This window comes from Thamnophis sirtalis, unplaced genomic scaffold (assembly GCF_051295495.1).
Source record: "Thamnophis sirtalis isolate CommonGarterSnake01/CBP01778 unplaced genomic scaffold, rThaSir2_p1.2 scaffold_4, whole genome shotgun sequence".
Lineage (NCBI taxonomy): Eukaryota > Metazoa > Chordata > Lepidosauria > Squamata > Natricidae > Thamnophis > Thamnophis sirtalis.
In genome coordinates this window covers 87,710,221-87,725,621 of record NW_028261384.1, presented here as the reverse complement: position 1 = coordinate 87,725,621, position 15,401 = coordinate 87,710,221, and the positions used below count along the sequence as shown (strand labels likewise).

At 38.2% G+C, this 15,401-nt stretch overlaps 1 protein-coding gene across 3 annotated transcripts in view; it reads right to left on the bottom strand.

Moving 5' to 3' along the window:
* Positions 1-15,401, bottom strand: part of MAP3K3 (mitogen-activated protein kinase kinase kinase 3) — a 52,993-nt gene that overhangs the window by 9,606 nt on the left and 27,986 nt on the right. The window contains exons 9-16 of one of the 3 annotated variants that reach the window (XM_087713301.1): positions 13,858-13,931; positions 13,620-13,687; positions 12,686-12,778; positions 10,066-10,257; positions 6,566-6,714; positions 3,685-3,816; positions 3,180-3,309; positions 1,605-1,779 (exon numbers count right to left, since the gene is read on the bottom strand). In XM_087713301.1, the coding sequence (XP_087569427.1) occupies positions 1,605-1,779; positions 3,180-3,309; positions 3,685-3,816; positions 6,566-6,714; positions 10,066-10,257; positions 12,686-12,778; positions 13,620-13,687; positions 13,858-13,931 (1,013 nt within the window). Of the gene's footprint in view, positions 1-1,604; positions 1,783-3,179; positions 3,310-3,684; positions 3,817-6,565; positions 6,715-10,065; positions 10,258-12,685; positions 12,779-13,619; positions 13,688-13,857; positions 13,932-15,401 lie in introns of all 3 variants that reach the window. The other 2 variants (XM_014055659.2, XM_087713302.1) reach the window with 2 other exon arrangements.

Genomic DNA, 15,401 nt, shown 5'->3' with positions numbered 1-15,401 from the left:
ACTGAAACAATAAACCTCATTTTATTATATTGTCTTTCCTAGAGGGACTTGCATTTAAAATACATTAGCCCCATGCTGCTGGATTATCCAGACAAATTGGAAGAAAATTAAACTATTTTGCTACTTTCAAATGCAAAGTATTACATAATTCTCGTGATAGTTAACTTGTGTTGTGCTATTTTGAAAGCATGACAACAGGCTATTTAACATTTTAGATGGGACAGACTCATAGAGTTTAACTGTATTTTACAAAAAAAAATATTTGATCTTAAAACATAAATAAAGATATGTGCTGAAGATGCTTGAGTGTGTAACTAAATGAAATCCTGAAGGAAAAAAATAGGGGAGGAAGAAAAAGACCCTGATGAAAAGTTAAGACTACAGTCAGTAAAACCAAAGGAGGCACAAGAACGGTGTTTGTTACAGAAGCAGAAGTAAACAGATTCAGAAGTGCTGGTCACAATGAAATGAACTGAAACATTTCATATGGCAGCTTGTTTCCAGAAAAGTATAAATACAGACCAATAATGCAAGCCTTCTTGAATAAATTTTTTTATGAATGAATCATTCTAACAACACAGATCAATAAAAGCGATTTATCTTCTAAATTACTTTATCTTAAAAAAAATAACCTTGTAAAGATGCTGTAAACAAATGCTATTCAATAGTACAAATACATATCTGAGTTCACATTGTGTTATGAAGCTGTTTTTAAAATTTATTCTTTGTCAAAAGAACTTATCTAAACCCTGAGAAAAACTGCTTCCCAGGAAAGACATTCCTAATATACTCTTTTATTAAAAGCACACCAACTTGCAAGAATTGATTTATTCACTTCTTCTGTAAAAATATGATCCATAGCATACCACATTACATAACTAATCCTTTTAGCCTAATGAAATATTAGATCCTTGAATTGTGGTGTTTACTTTAACAAATTAGGACCCATTATGTCCTAATCTCTGACTGAAAAAAAAGTTAATTAGAGCTTGTTATTCTTCAGTTGCAGATGCCTTATGATAACGACAAGCTTGTGTGCCATGTTTGATCAGTGAATACAGAAACTGTATTTCAACACATCACAATTTAGCAGGTTATATTGAAGTGTTTTAAAGCATCTGTCCACAATCAATTGAATCCAATGGAAGAAATACAAATAGGCTATGCTAGAAAGCTTGCAGGCTTTCGGATTAAAAGACTATATAAAAATACATTTTATGATGGGCAACCTACGATTACAGGCAGTCCTGCTTCTTTTTGGCAATGCTCACTGATGAGATTGCCACATTTATAAATCTTTTCTTCGCAAAACGCAGAGGCAGAGAACAGAGGCACCTGCATGCTTGGATGATTTCTGAACTATTTCAAAAGGAACCTAAGTTGTGCAGAAAACCAAAGCAACATCCAGGAACACAGAGCATTGAAAAGTAATGGGGAAAAGAGGAGGGAAAAAGGGGAGGGGAGAACAATAAATTAGCCTGTTGAACTCATTACAGTTTACAGGGAAAAAAAGATTAATAAAATGCCAAATGGTTGCAGCAGAAAATTCCTTTTCTAGAAAGTAATTCTTTACATTAAGCAAGCTGCATGAAGCTATTTCTCACCAGATGTCAGCTTTTCTTCCATAGCCCTCTCCACTGATCACTTCTGGACTCATCCAATAAGGAGTTCCCGTGACAGAGCGGATACCAGTCCCAGACATGCAGATTGTCTGCAGCCGCTTGCTAGCCCCAAAATCTCCAAGCTTCACGTTGCCCACAGAATCTCTGAGAATATTGGCTCCTGAGTTGAAGTGAGTGTAGAGACAGAGAAAAAGAAAAGAAATAGAAGCTGCTCAAGTATACAACTCAAAGTATAGATTTATAAACCATCATAGCTAGAACCTAGTTTAAAATGACTTGAGGTCCATGCAAATTATTTTGTCACTGCAGCCACCTTCCAATGTTAAATTCTAAAGATGAAGGTGCTTCTTTTTAAAGATACATCTAAACCACCATTTTCTCAGTCCATTACTGCATACTCTGACCCACAGAACATCACATTGCATAAACAATCTTTTTAAATTATTGGAAATATTTCATCCTTAAATGTTGGTGTTTACTTCAACAAAATGTCTCCCTGAAGGTTTAACTTAGCTAATCATAAAATAGTTTAGTTTAGTTTTAGTTTAGTTTTATTGGTCTTGTATGCCGCCCACTCCCGAAGGACTCCGGGCGTCTTGCAATAACAAAGGAAGGGGGTAAATAGACAAATAGACAAACAACAATTTAAAATACACAACATTCATAGTTCCACTGCATAGCTGCAGTGACTATTGTAGCCAGTCCCGAAACACTAAGGAAAGCCGATGAGATGGTCTCTACCATATTCTTTAGACCCCTTTCCCTCTTTCCACATGCTCCTTGCCAATGCTCCAGCTTGATTTTGTCTTTTTTTTCCCTGCAGACTGCAATTGTGAACCATTTTTATTTTCCAACCGTAACTATGTTCCTATCCTCTAAAAAAAAAATTAAAATGTCAGATGAGTAATATACCAAGGGAGTTACTTGTTACACTTTAAACCTGACATTTTTAATATCTCCAAATCTAGTTTGAGACTATAATATGAAAAATAATGCCTCCTGTAGTTTTCCAAGTGAAACCAATATGTTATGCTATTATTTGCCCTACAGATACTATTCATTGCAAACTATACTTTTGGAAACAAAGAACAGTGACTGGGTAAAGAGTGGAGGATTTTGACTAATAAAGATACAAGAGGAAAAGATGTTTTATTCCTTATTGCATTCATAATATAACATGTTCTATCTTGTCACAATTCTTGCACTGTTCCTTGATCTAGTCAATATGTCTTCTATTTGTCATTTCTTTATAATACTGCAGAATATATAGTTGTCATTTTCCCCATAAGTAAAACCAAGTTATTTTATAATGCCAATTCATGATTTTTCAAGTATATCAGAAAACAAATTCTGGAGAGAATTATATGCTCATGAATTCAATAGCATCTAATCTATTATTAATAGCATTTGCTCATTTATTGAATAGTATCAGGATACCGATAGTAATGCTACCTTGAAAACACAGCCAATATTTATTTCCTCTCATCTATGATGTAAATAAGCATAACAGAACATAAAGAAAATACGAACTCATGTGGATTTGGGTGGATCTCTTACCTTTAATATCTCTGTGTACAATCATGTTGCTGTGAAGATAACAGACTCCTTCAAGAATCTGCCGAGTGTATTTTCGAGTAACATTTTCCGTTAGTGCACCATAGGCTTTCAGCTGATCCTTGACAGAACCCTTCATAGGAAAAGCAGGAAACATTTTATTTATATATACATACACATACACACAGACACAGACACACACACACACACACACACATATCTCACATCTATATTTTTGTGCCTCCAAGTCAGTTTTGATTCCTAGTGACTGCCTGGTGTCTAATTCACCTAGTGCTCTTAGCAAGATTTTTGGCTATTGCTTGTTTCTTAGAACAAGAATGACTGGCCCAAAGTCACCAGTTGGCTTTGAGCACAAGGCAGAACCAGAACTTATTGTTTCTAGGTTTCTAGCCAGGTGCCTTTAATCATTACACAAAACTGGCTTTCTAACAAACTGAAATCTGAGATGGATTAAAACTACTTTCTAAAGAATCTATAGATCTCTTACCCCTGGCATGTACTCCATGAAAATGCTCAGGGTCTTTTCTGCTCGGTCTCTTAAACATCCATAATACTGAACAATCCGCTCGTGCTGAAGGTTCTTCAGTAGCTGAATCTCACATTCCAATGCACTCACTTCCTACAGGCATAAGAATTGCCAGATTACCTTGAGAAAAATATAGGACAATGACCTCCACATAAATGCCACTTTTTAGTGGAGGTAAAATTTAGGCAACCTCAACCTAATAAATGATGGGTCATCAGACTTCATCTTCTTTCTCCACATCCTACACATTTGAAATTAAATATAGTAATATTGCTATTTTTTAAAGGACAATAAACTCACACATCTGACATGGAACCTTAAGTCCTATTCCACAAGGAGGACAGTCTACAATATAACTGCAAAAGTGGTCATTTTTAGGTAGTTGCTGAAACATTAAACTTTGCATTTTAATTCCCTTGCTGATTCATTTCTATTAGTGATGTAACCATTAACACTATTCAATTGCTAAACTACATGACTTTTTCAATTAATCAATTAAGCCTGCAATTTCACAAAATACAATTTTTCCATTTACGATCCAGTTATTTCTCTGCAGATAACTTTTCATTTTAAAAATAGGGGAACATTACATTCTAATGAAAGTTTATACTATACTAACAGTAGGCATTAACAGTATCACCACAAAGCACTTAAAGAAATTAGGGATTCTTAAGAATTCATTTTAGAAATACCCTAAACTTCAGAAAAATCTTTAGGACAATTTTGTGTCTCTTCCTCCCCTCAATTTCTTCTTTTTTTTTAATTTTGCATCTCTTTGAAACTTAATAAAGTTGAATAAAAAAAGAAAAATATTTAGGACATAATGGTTGTATTGGTACCTTATTGAAAACACTGTTTATGTCTTAATAAATCACAATTTTATCAGATACATGGAAGCTTTTTCTTCTGTTCTGCCATCTCTATATATCAGTCCAGAATTCACTGTGCCCAAATAAATCAGGATTTATAATCACACACACTCGTAAACATAGAACTATGATGCTGGTTTCTCTGGATACAATAAATCACAATCTTAGAGCTCAACATCCTATTTATACCGACAGAAAGAGAAAGAGTGACATAAAAGTGCCACCTTCTCTACACTGTTCAGCCCTGGAGCAAGGGTACTTTGAATAAAATCAAGCAAAGAAAACAGACCTACAAGAAATAAAGACATCATGTAATTAATTTTGTGGTGACTGCCAAGTCACCATCAAAGCATAGATTAAAACCTACAACAAATTTTGTCTGCCATTATTTACAATTTAAGAAAGGTTTAAATTACATTTAAAAACTTATGGATTTGCCTTTGCAAAAAATGAATTGGAAACTTTACTATATGGTAATGATGAATACATTATTGCTAATGTTTATAAACTGTTTTGAATTTGGAGAATGACTACGTGAAACAAATAATGACTACATGATCAAATGGACAACATTTTTTGAATAGTTTAACAATGGGAAAATAAATGGAGAAAGGGTTTCAAATTTACATTAAATTATAATTTAAAAGAATTTTTTAAATAAAACGATTAAATACCACAGATATTTAACACTGAATAAATTGCCAAAAACATATATAGGTATTTCAATTGTAAATGTAAAAAAGGAACTTTTTATCACCTAGGGTAAGTCTGAGACAAAGCAAAGAAACATTGGAGTATGATTCACATCTTAATACTTAAAGTGAATATAAAGCCAGGGGCTCTTCTCTAAAAGCTTAATGGACAAAGATCTTGAAAAAATGGAACTTTAATGTTATAGATGCTGACAGCAGCAAGAATAATCTATGCACAAAAATGGAAAGATATTTTGATTCCTATAGTTGGTGAGTGGCTGCAAAAGCTGATGGAGTTAGCAGAGACAGCTAAATTGATTGCTTTAATTGAAGAAAAGAATACAGCTAACTTTATTTCCACTTGAAAACCACTTCTACGCGTTGTGCTTGAGATGAGGGGGGGGGAATGAAACTTTGACTTTTGGTTTTGCTGATTAGTCAGATTTGTTGTTATAGAAATGGCTAGTATATATTACTATGTAAAAACGAAGAGTTGAGGCTATGTATTATCTTATTTTGCTGTGCTAAAAAAGAGTAGGAAATCAATGTCCCCCTTTTTACCTTAACTTTCCTTTCCTCATCCCCTTTTCTTTATTTACTTTCCCATTATTTTCATTTTTCTTTGTACTTTATATTTTGATAACTAATAAAAATTTAAAAGGAAAAAAACCCTACAAATTTCCTTACACTTTGTATTGCATTTCTTTCCTAAGAAAATTATTAACTTGTCCCTATCTCTCTAACCATAGGAGGCCTGGAGTTAGAATACAATAATTAGATGCAAGTCAACATACAGTGGGACTTAAAAGTTTGTGAACTTTTTAATTTTGAACCCTCCGACCCAATATGCAGTTTTGGATAATCTGCCTCAATAAATACATGAAGAAATATCATGTTTTTCAATCATTTGTTTAATTGGGTTCTCTTCATCTAGTTTTAGTACTTGGGTGGCTCATAAGTTGTGTTTTAACTCATATTTATGGAGAGATATTGAAAATTCAGAAAGAGTTCACAAACTCTTAAGCACCTCTGCAGCATTGTTTATATCCTGCTTTCAATGCATCAGGACTAAATGCCATTGCTTAGACAGGCAGATAGGAGAACAACTAAGAAGCCAGTAATTCTAACAAGAAATTCGATTTTAAAAAAAGCTAAGTAAGTGGCTCAATTGTGCCATGAGTAATTGTACTCCTTGGGTTGCAGTTTCCCGTTACAGATCAGGAAAGTGGAAACTGAGAAATACAGAAGCATTTTAGTATCAGTGTTTAGCCATGGAAATACCTTGCTTGTTTCAGGACTGTCTGGGTCAAACTGGACCTGTTTAGCTGCAAGTTCTCTGCCTGTATCTACATCATAGCACAAGTATACCCGACCAAAGGCACCTTGTCCTAGGAGCTTCCCTCGTCGCCAGTTGACTGGAGCGCTTGGAGCTGTCAAATACAAGTCATTTTCCAATTACAATTCTATCCTAACACTGGCATCAACAATACTGATTTATATCAGATAATTTAATTGCTAAAGAAATAAGAAAGATAAAAATGTTTCCCATATGTAAATTACAAGAGTCTAATATCTCAGCTGAAAACTGTGACATGCAAATACATAACTTAAAATAATGCTGCACTTAATTAATTCTTGCTACTGCCCAGGAGCACATCGGCATTTCACAAATTTTCTATCCCCAAAGAACAGCTACATCACATAAATGATTATCTATCTTGGCACTCTTGTTAATGACTACCAGTAGCCTTTAAAGAATCTTCTAAGGTAGGCTAAGCTGCCATTCTTAGATTGCTTATAAAAAAAGAAGAAAATTCTGATCTTAACTATGAGCAAGAAATACAGAAATAAACTTATCCACATAAGTAAATGTCCAGAATTTCTCTTGGAAATAATTGAAAGTTTGCCAAGTATTGAAATCTGGTAACATTTCTTTATCAAATTTAAAGCTATTTTTATAATGCTCACATAAATAACTGTGCAATTTATTTAACCTTACTGAAATCTGGTACGTTGAACAACAACTGCAAAATTGAATTCCAGATACACTGAAGAGGAACCTTCACTGTCCCCAGCCAGTGACTGCAAAAATGAGAATTATAATCCACCACATCTGGATTATAGGTTAAATTATTTTATAAATTATAAATAATTGTTTATTATAACAGAAATTCCCAATCTAATTCATGAAATTTACTCCCTGATAAGTTTAGAATTGCAGGATTGTATAGGATTGCAGTTCTCAAATGCTTTGCAGAATACATCTGTACATCTGTTCAAGAATATATTTTTCAACGACCTTAATATGCCTGCAGCCTCACCTGTGTAAGCAAAGGAGGCACAGCCTGATGTATGAATATTGCTAAATAAGATTAAAGGTTACCGCCACATTTTAAAGAAAAAATCTGTATATTCCTCCTGATATGAAAATGAGAGAATCTTCTAATGTTGAAATATTCTAGCTCACAAGCTAATCTTTAAAATGTTAATCCAACCCATAAAGCGCTAAACTCTTTCTCCCCATTCACTTTGCACCAGTTTTGCTTTTTAACCCCTGGTCTCTACTTGATCCCAATGCAGCCTGAATGGAAACTGTATATCCTTGAATATTCTGGCTTCACCTTGTTGTTCTTCCTGCATTTCTAAAGCATACTCCATTTTTTTTATGATTCTGTATTCTCTAATCTTCTTCGTTGGTTTGTAAAGTGGGCAAACATATCTGAAATACCTTGAAGCTTTCTAGAACAAATAACTGAGATAAATTAAGATTGAAGAACAACAGAAAAGAGAAAAAGTACAGGAGAAAGCAATCCTGCTTGATTATGGTCTGTGTTTTCTCACTGAGTTTTCACATGTCCTTCTTGTCCTTCTTTCCTTGAGAAAGAAGGACAAGAAATATAATTATAATCATTTATGCAGTGGAAAAGAAAAATAAACAGAAAATAAAAAAGGAAATAAAATATTTGTGGTCTTTATTGCCTGCTTATTATAAGGCCTTCAATTAAGTCCCTGTCCCATATTTCAATTTCTGGATAGTAAGAATTACAAGTTGTCCTTGATTTACAACCATTCATTTAGCAACTGTTCTAATTTATTCCAGAAGTGAAACAAGTGACAACAGATCCTCACACTTATAACTGTTGCAGCATGTGATCAAAATTCAGACACTTGGCAACTGGCATGTATTTATGATGGTTGCAGCATCTCAGGGTCATGCTGTCACTGGCCAGCTTCTGATAAGCAAAGTCTATGGGGTAACTTGGATTTACTTAACAACTGCATGATTCCCTTTACAGCTACCAATAATTTGCTTAACTGTGGCAAAAAGGTTGTAAAATTGGGCATGACTCATAATAATTGCTTTTCTTAGCAACAGAAATTCTGGTCCTAATTGTGGTCTTAAGGCAAGGATACGATATAGGACATAGCAGGAATCCCCAACCTGTGTTTGGTGACGTATTCACAACCGGGCCACATGAGTAGCGGCCTGATATGCACACACATGCAGCCCCCCTCACGCAAGCAACGGGTGCCCACATAAGCAGCCCAACTCACGGCGGGCGCATGCATCTGCGCCTCACATAAAACCATCTTCTCTCCCCCTCCTTCCCCCCTTGCGCCAGGCCACCAACCCGGGAAGGTTGGAGAAGGCTGGGATATAGGACAGGATAGCATAGGATGCTTTATTGGCCAAGAGTGATTAGACAACAAAGAATGTGTCTCCCATATAGAAGCTCTCAGTGTACATGAAAAGCAACACAGCAGAAGAGCCAGTAAAGAAGATGAAAAGCATAATAATACTGCAGTCATACAACATAGATATGTGATGTGTGTACTTAAGACATAAGTTAGTATGTAGGAATTAGGTGTTCAGCAGAGTGATGGCACGAGGGCAAAACCTGTCCCTGTGTCTAGTTGTTTGGGTATGCAATGCCCTGTAGCAGCTTGTTCATCTGTAATATTCTTACTATTGCTGGGATCCACATCTGATGGCAAGATTAGGGACAATTTCCAGTTTTAGGAAATAAGCTTCATTGTTACCAGAATTATCAGTGAATTGCCATATTCCAGCAACAATGTTTTGTTTTTCAACCTCTGTTGCATATAATTTAAAGAATACTTACTGAATTTTATTTTAATTTTACCTGATAGTTTCTGCACTGATGTATTGGCCATTCTAGGGATTTGCATTTACCATTTTTTTTAGTTTTATGCAACCCTTAGAATACTTATCTGAGAGTAAATTTCTCAGAGGATCTTATTTTGAGATGCATAAGTTTTTATTGTAAGCACAAAAGTGGATTTTGACAAATGTTCTATATTATTTAGGAAGTGTCCTTACATTTTTTTTATCCTAGCCACTCAAAACCCCTTTCCACACTGGAATATGGTTGAAATAAACTCCCCGTTCTCAGTCTCCAGAACACACAGCAAATCACAAAAGTGTGTAATTTTAATTAACATAGCCTTTCCATAAAAAGCTTTGTATCCATTATTCCAAGAGAAAGCACTTCACCCAAATGTTGCTTTTCTAATCATACAAAATTCCCACTGTAAAAGTTTAAAAAAAGAGGAATTCTCTACTTTCTTCCAGACCTTATACCTGTGGAGAAGCTGCTATTATGAATTTTATTCCCTGTTTTTTTTTTTAAAACCCATCTATTATTGCAAGCAACATAGCATTCGGCAGTAATCCTAATGGTCCACTAATGCCAAATATTTACTATGGTCCATTTTGAAAGAATTAGTAAATATTCCTGTATTTGGAAGCATCAACTTACATTTAGTTGGGATGTTTCTCTCCTGCACAGTGAGTGCATTCTCGCTTTCAGCACTCCACATATGTCCACAGGTGTCTAGATACTGCACCGTCAGACCAAGGTTCTCCCCATTTGTGCTTAAGGAACGGCTTGATGGTACCAGTGTGAAGAGGTTGCCTTGTTGGCGCCGAATGCGGGGAAATGTCCTCCGGCCTGAATAGTTAAGAACTATAATGAAAACCAGCTAAATATTCCATTCAAAAGACTTGACAAAATAAAACAGAAGTGGTATTAACATTTGTAAGTTCAAAAAAATACAAGAAATCCAACGTAATTATTTTCTGTACAAGAATAAAAATGAACAGACACTGAACAATTCTATCTTAAGAGTGTGCAGTCTACCATATTTTTCAGAATGTAAGGCACAACTTTTTCCCTCAAAAAAGAGACTGAAAATTTGGCTGCGTCTCATACACTGAATACAGCATTTTTTGCTTCCCGAAACCCCATCCCTTCACCAAAATGGCCATGCATAGCTGTTAGGAGGTTACTCCTGACAGTAGTGGGTTTCAAAAATTGTTTGCCTCCTTTGTGGGAGTGGCTTGTTACCCATGTGACCAGATGGGAGTGGCTTGCCACCCATGTGACTGGATATGAAATTATGAATTAGCGCTTAGGTCGGCCCAAGTAGCTATTCAGAAACTCTGGCATTGAAGTATGCAAGTCTTAAAGCTGTCAAGTTACAAGATCCTTGCACCCCTAACCCTTTAGGAAAAAAAAACCCAGGGGTCTTCAAACCTGACAGCTTTAAGACTTGTGGATTTCAACTCCCAGAATTCCTCCTCCAGTCATGTTGGCTCAGAAACTCTGGCACTGAAGCATGCAAGTCTTAAAGTTGTCAAGTTATAAGATCCTTGCACCCCTAACCCTTTAGGAAAAAAACCCAAGGGTCTTCAAACCTGACAGCTTTAAGACTTGTGGACTTCAACTCCCAGAATTCCTCCTCCAGTCATGTTGCGGCGACGTCATTTGCGTGGACCTGCTCCATCTTTGGTTTTTTCACAGGGGGCAGGGCTGCCGCTGAAGATGCCGACGAGCCCCCGCCGCCACCAGAATAACTGTTGCTGCCTCCTCCTCCTCCAACAGCACCACCACATTTGCTGCCCGGTGCTGCGGCTGAGGTGAAGCCACCAAAGCTCCCGCTGGCGCCCTCGCCCGTAGCAGCACCAGCGGCACCTCCCCCTCCACTCGGAGCACCTGAGCTGGGGCCTGCGTTACCCCTGCCGCTGTTTCCTCCTCCTCCGCCGTGCTTTTGAGAAGCCATGAGGCCTTTTTCCCCTGCTCCTGCCCCCTCCGCCGCCTTCCTACTGGCTCCCGCAGCCTCATGGCTCCTCAAAAGCACAGCGGAGGAGGAGGGGGGAGGATAACGCGGGGCCCAGCTCAGGTGCTCCGAGTGGAGGGGGAGGCGTTGCTGCCATGGGTGGGAGTGCCGGTGGGAGCTTTGGCGGCTTCACCTCAGCCGCAGCGTCGGGTGGCAAATCTAGCAGTGCTGTTGGAGGAGGAGGTAGCGGCAGCAGATATTCCCGTGGCGGTGGGGGCTTTGGGGGTTAACTTCAGCTGCAGCGCCGGGCGCAAGCGGCTAGGAGTGGCCGCCCACAAAGGACCTCCCTGGGCTTGCTTTGCTGAAAACGGGGCGATTGGCGCTAGTTTGAGTGGCCGCGGCCGGCGCAAGCTACCATCAGTCTCCCAGTGCTCAACAAAACAAGGCTGGGGAGGTCCTTTGCAGGTGGCCAGTTCTAGCCACACCTTAGAGGGGGCGTTCCCGGAAGTTAATTACTTCCGGGTTCACCAACCAACTGGTCCGTAAGGACTGGCAAGAACCGGTAGGAACCCACCCCTGGCTCCTGGGGTCTAGGGAGGACAGAAATGAGCGATAAATGGGCCGTTTTTTGCTCAATTTTGCGCTCCCCCCCAGCCGCCAGGAACAATCTATAAGCCTGTTAAAGGCTATGCATGGCCTTTTTTTTTGAAAAAGAAAAAACAGCCCATTTTTGTGAGGTCTGCAGAGTACAAAAACTTTTTTAAAAAATTTGCCTCTTCAAAATCTTGGTGCGTCTTATACTCTAGTGCGTCATATATTCCGACAAATGTGGTAATCTTGTGCTAATCTTAACAATGTGCCATGCATATTGGCAGGGGCAGGAGAGAAGGAGAGTAAAACCAAGTCTTTTTGCTGTTAAAAATCATCTATGAATGTGTTTTTTCTTGCCCAATAAATTATGAATATAAATACTGTTTTAGAGATAGCAAAAAAAGGTTGCTTATAAAATATTGCTTTCATCCTCTTATAACCCTGGAACAGTCAGGAGCTCCACATCTTGAATTAACATAGTGCTCCTTTTCGAACTCTCTCTGTGTCATACTCTCTCTTTTTAAGTAAATTTACTGCAGTAAAACAAGGAGACAAAGCTGTTTTATTGGTACATTTTCCCCTGCCGCCTCCTTCTCCTCCTATTTTCAAGCTATTTAAAAAAGGATGAGGAGAGAAAAGGGGTTGGCAACTGATGAAACAGAAAGCTTTTTTAGAGTGTTGTGAAGTAGTAATCCTATTATTAAGTTTAAAAAGGGATTGTACACCCACCATCATTGTAATCTTTGTACTGCATAGAGACATGGTAACGACGAGGGTAAGTCCCACCTTTCTCAGCTTTATCAAATATTTGATTCTCACGATCTACAATAAAGAAGCAAAATGTTATACTATCAAACATGCATCCACACAGAGACCCTTTGAGAAAAATATATTTTGCCACAGGTGGTATGAAGAGACAAAAAAGAGAAATTATTAACTTCACCATGGGAAGAACACCTCTAAAGGAGGTCCATGGGAAGTGAAGTGGGAGGCTTGACATTGGGGAGTTCAGACTTCACATGTCCGTCCGTCCATCCATCCATCCTTCCATCCATCCATCCTAACAACAACCCTGCTCAGAGAGTGACTGACTCAATTTCCATAGTGACCAACCTGGCTTTCATAGTTAAGGTGGGATTTGAACTCAAGTTCAGAATAAACAGAATGACAGAATTGGAACGGGCCTTGGAGGTCTTCTAGTCCAGCCCCATGCTCAAGCAGGAGACCCTCTATCAGGGGTGTCAAACTGGATTTCTTTGAGGGCTGAATCAGCATTATAGTTATTCTCCACAGGCCAGCCGGGGGGTGGGGGTGGGGAGGCGGGATAGACAGTTCCTTCTTAAAGATCTCCCTTAAAAAAAAACTTAAAAGGTTTCTCACTTTCTAGTCTTAACCACTAGGCCAAAATGATTCTTAATCACTATATTCAAACTGTTATGGTAAAAAATGAATCAGAAATAAAGGCACGATTTAGTTTTTCAACCATCTCTGCTATTCTGATAAGCAAAGTCAGTGGTTGCTAATATCTGATGGAAACATACTAACTGCACTTGTAAACATTTTTGTTTAGGAAAAAGTAAATGCAGTAAACATACAACTGAAATATGAAAGTTCTCTAGTTCCTTTTATTTGCCAGCAACTATCAGTATAGATAACATCTCACCTGAGAAATCTTGCCTATTATCTGGAAAGCTCTGGGCTCTGGACATGCAGGATTTTCGGAATGAAAAGCTATTTTGAAAAATGGAATAGAAGAATACAATGTTACATGATTTCCAAAGTGTTCTGTCTGTATGATGTTCTTGTTTCATTTTACATTTTTTAAAATTTTACATATTATATATATAGAGAAAAGTTGAAATTACTACAGAATTCCTATCAATAGTTCTTGCTGTCAATACCTTTCTCCTGACTGGCTCAAGGACTGACAACTACCAGATAGGGAATTTTCAGCACTGCTTAAGGGATCCAACATCTAGAACAGAAGATTACAAAAAGCTAAGTTAAATTTAGCCTACAGCTGAAAGGACAAAATGCAAAATTGAGTTAAGAGATTTTAAGTGAACTTCATTAAAACTGTCAAAGATTAACTATGTGGGACTTTTTTTAGAACCAGTGATGTGCTCAATTGATAGTATTTGCATCTATTATATTAATGGAAATATCACCATAAGAAAAACTATAGTCTCGTGATGGCGAACCCATGACACGTGTGCCACAGGTGGCAAACGGAGCCCTCTGTGTGGACATGTGAGCTGTTACCCAGCTCAGCTCCACTGCGCGTGCACGGGTGCCTCCCGCCAGTCAGCAGATTTTTAGGTCTCTGCCATGCATGCGGGAGATCTGTGTGTGCATGCACGGGGGGGGTGTTGCGTGGGCATGCAGGGGGCAGGGGATTGTACGGGGGTTCAGAGTCCCCCATGCCTTTCAGGATGCTGCAGGGAGGCCTGCTAGACCCAAAATGGGGCGCAGGGGAGTTGTGTGCAAGTGCAGGGGAGCACAGGGGTCACACGCATGAGTGGGGGCCAGGGGGAGTGTGGGAGGATCATACATGCATGTGCAGAGGGGGCACATTGTATTATGGGTGTGGGCACGTGTGCACGCGCTATTGCGCATGCGTGATTTCAGCATGCAAGGACAAAAAGGTTAGCCATCACTGCCATAGCCTGTAAGTAGCAATCAGTTTGATACCCAGGTCAAAACATTTTTTCACTGGTTCCTGAGGGGAGGGGAGCACACTTATGCATTCCCATCCATTTCTTCTACATACACACATTTTTTCCAGTCAATGGTGCTAAGAGACAGGAAGAGGAGGAGCACTAGATTTCTTGTTCCCTTTTAACAACTTGAGCAGAAGTATTGAACTGATGGGAAGAAGAAAGGAGACTTGTGGTTTACATTGTCTCTCAATGTAATATTACCTTGAAATAATATCTCTCCTAGCAATGGGAGAGAAATTCTCTCCTAACGACGCTATATAATACCGTCAGATTCTAAATGACAGTGCACCTCAGAAACCTAGAGATTTTCTTCTTCCTGATATCAATGCAGTCTATCCCTTCCAACCATACTGACCAGGATCACAGGGAGAAGCAAAAAAGCAGATCACTGAATCTTATGGGAACCCAGCAATTTTTGGCATGTCATTCAGAGGGATGAAAGGAGTCTTGAACTTTGCTATCAAATATAGAGTGAAAATTCCCCACTACAGGTAATTGTAAAAACTATGTTGACTCTTACCTCTAATTGATAATACTTGGCTTAAGGGGAAAATGGAAGAAACTGGAGCTTGGGAGGACCTCCCTAATGATATATGAATTTCCTGGCTGTATATAACCAATACCCCCCACTTGCAATATATAAATGGTTCCCATGTCAACATTTCTATGAGAAAACAAAGAATCAATTCCTGGAGTTAAGATTAAATCATAATGTTAAAAAAATA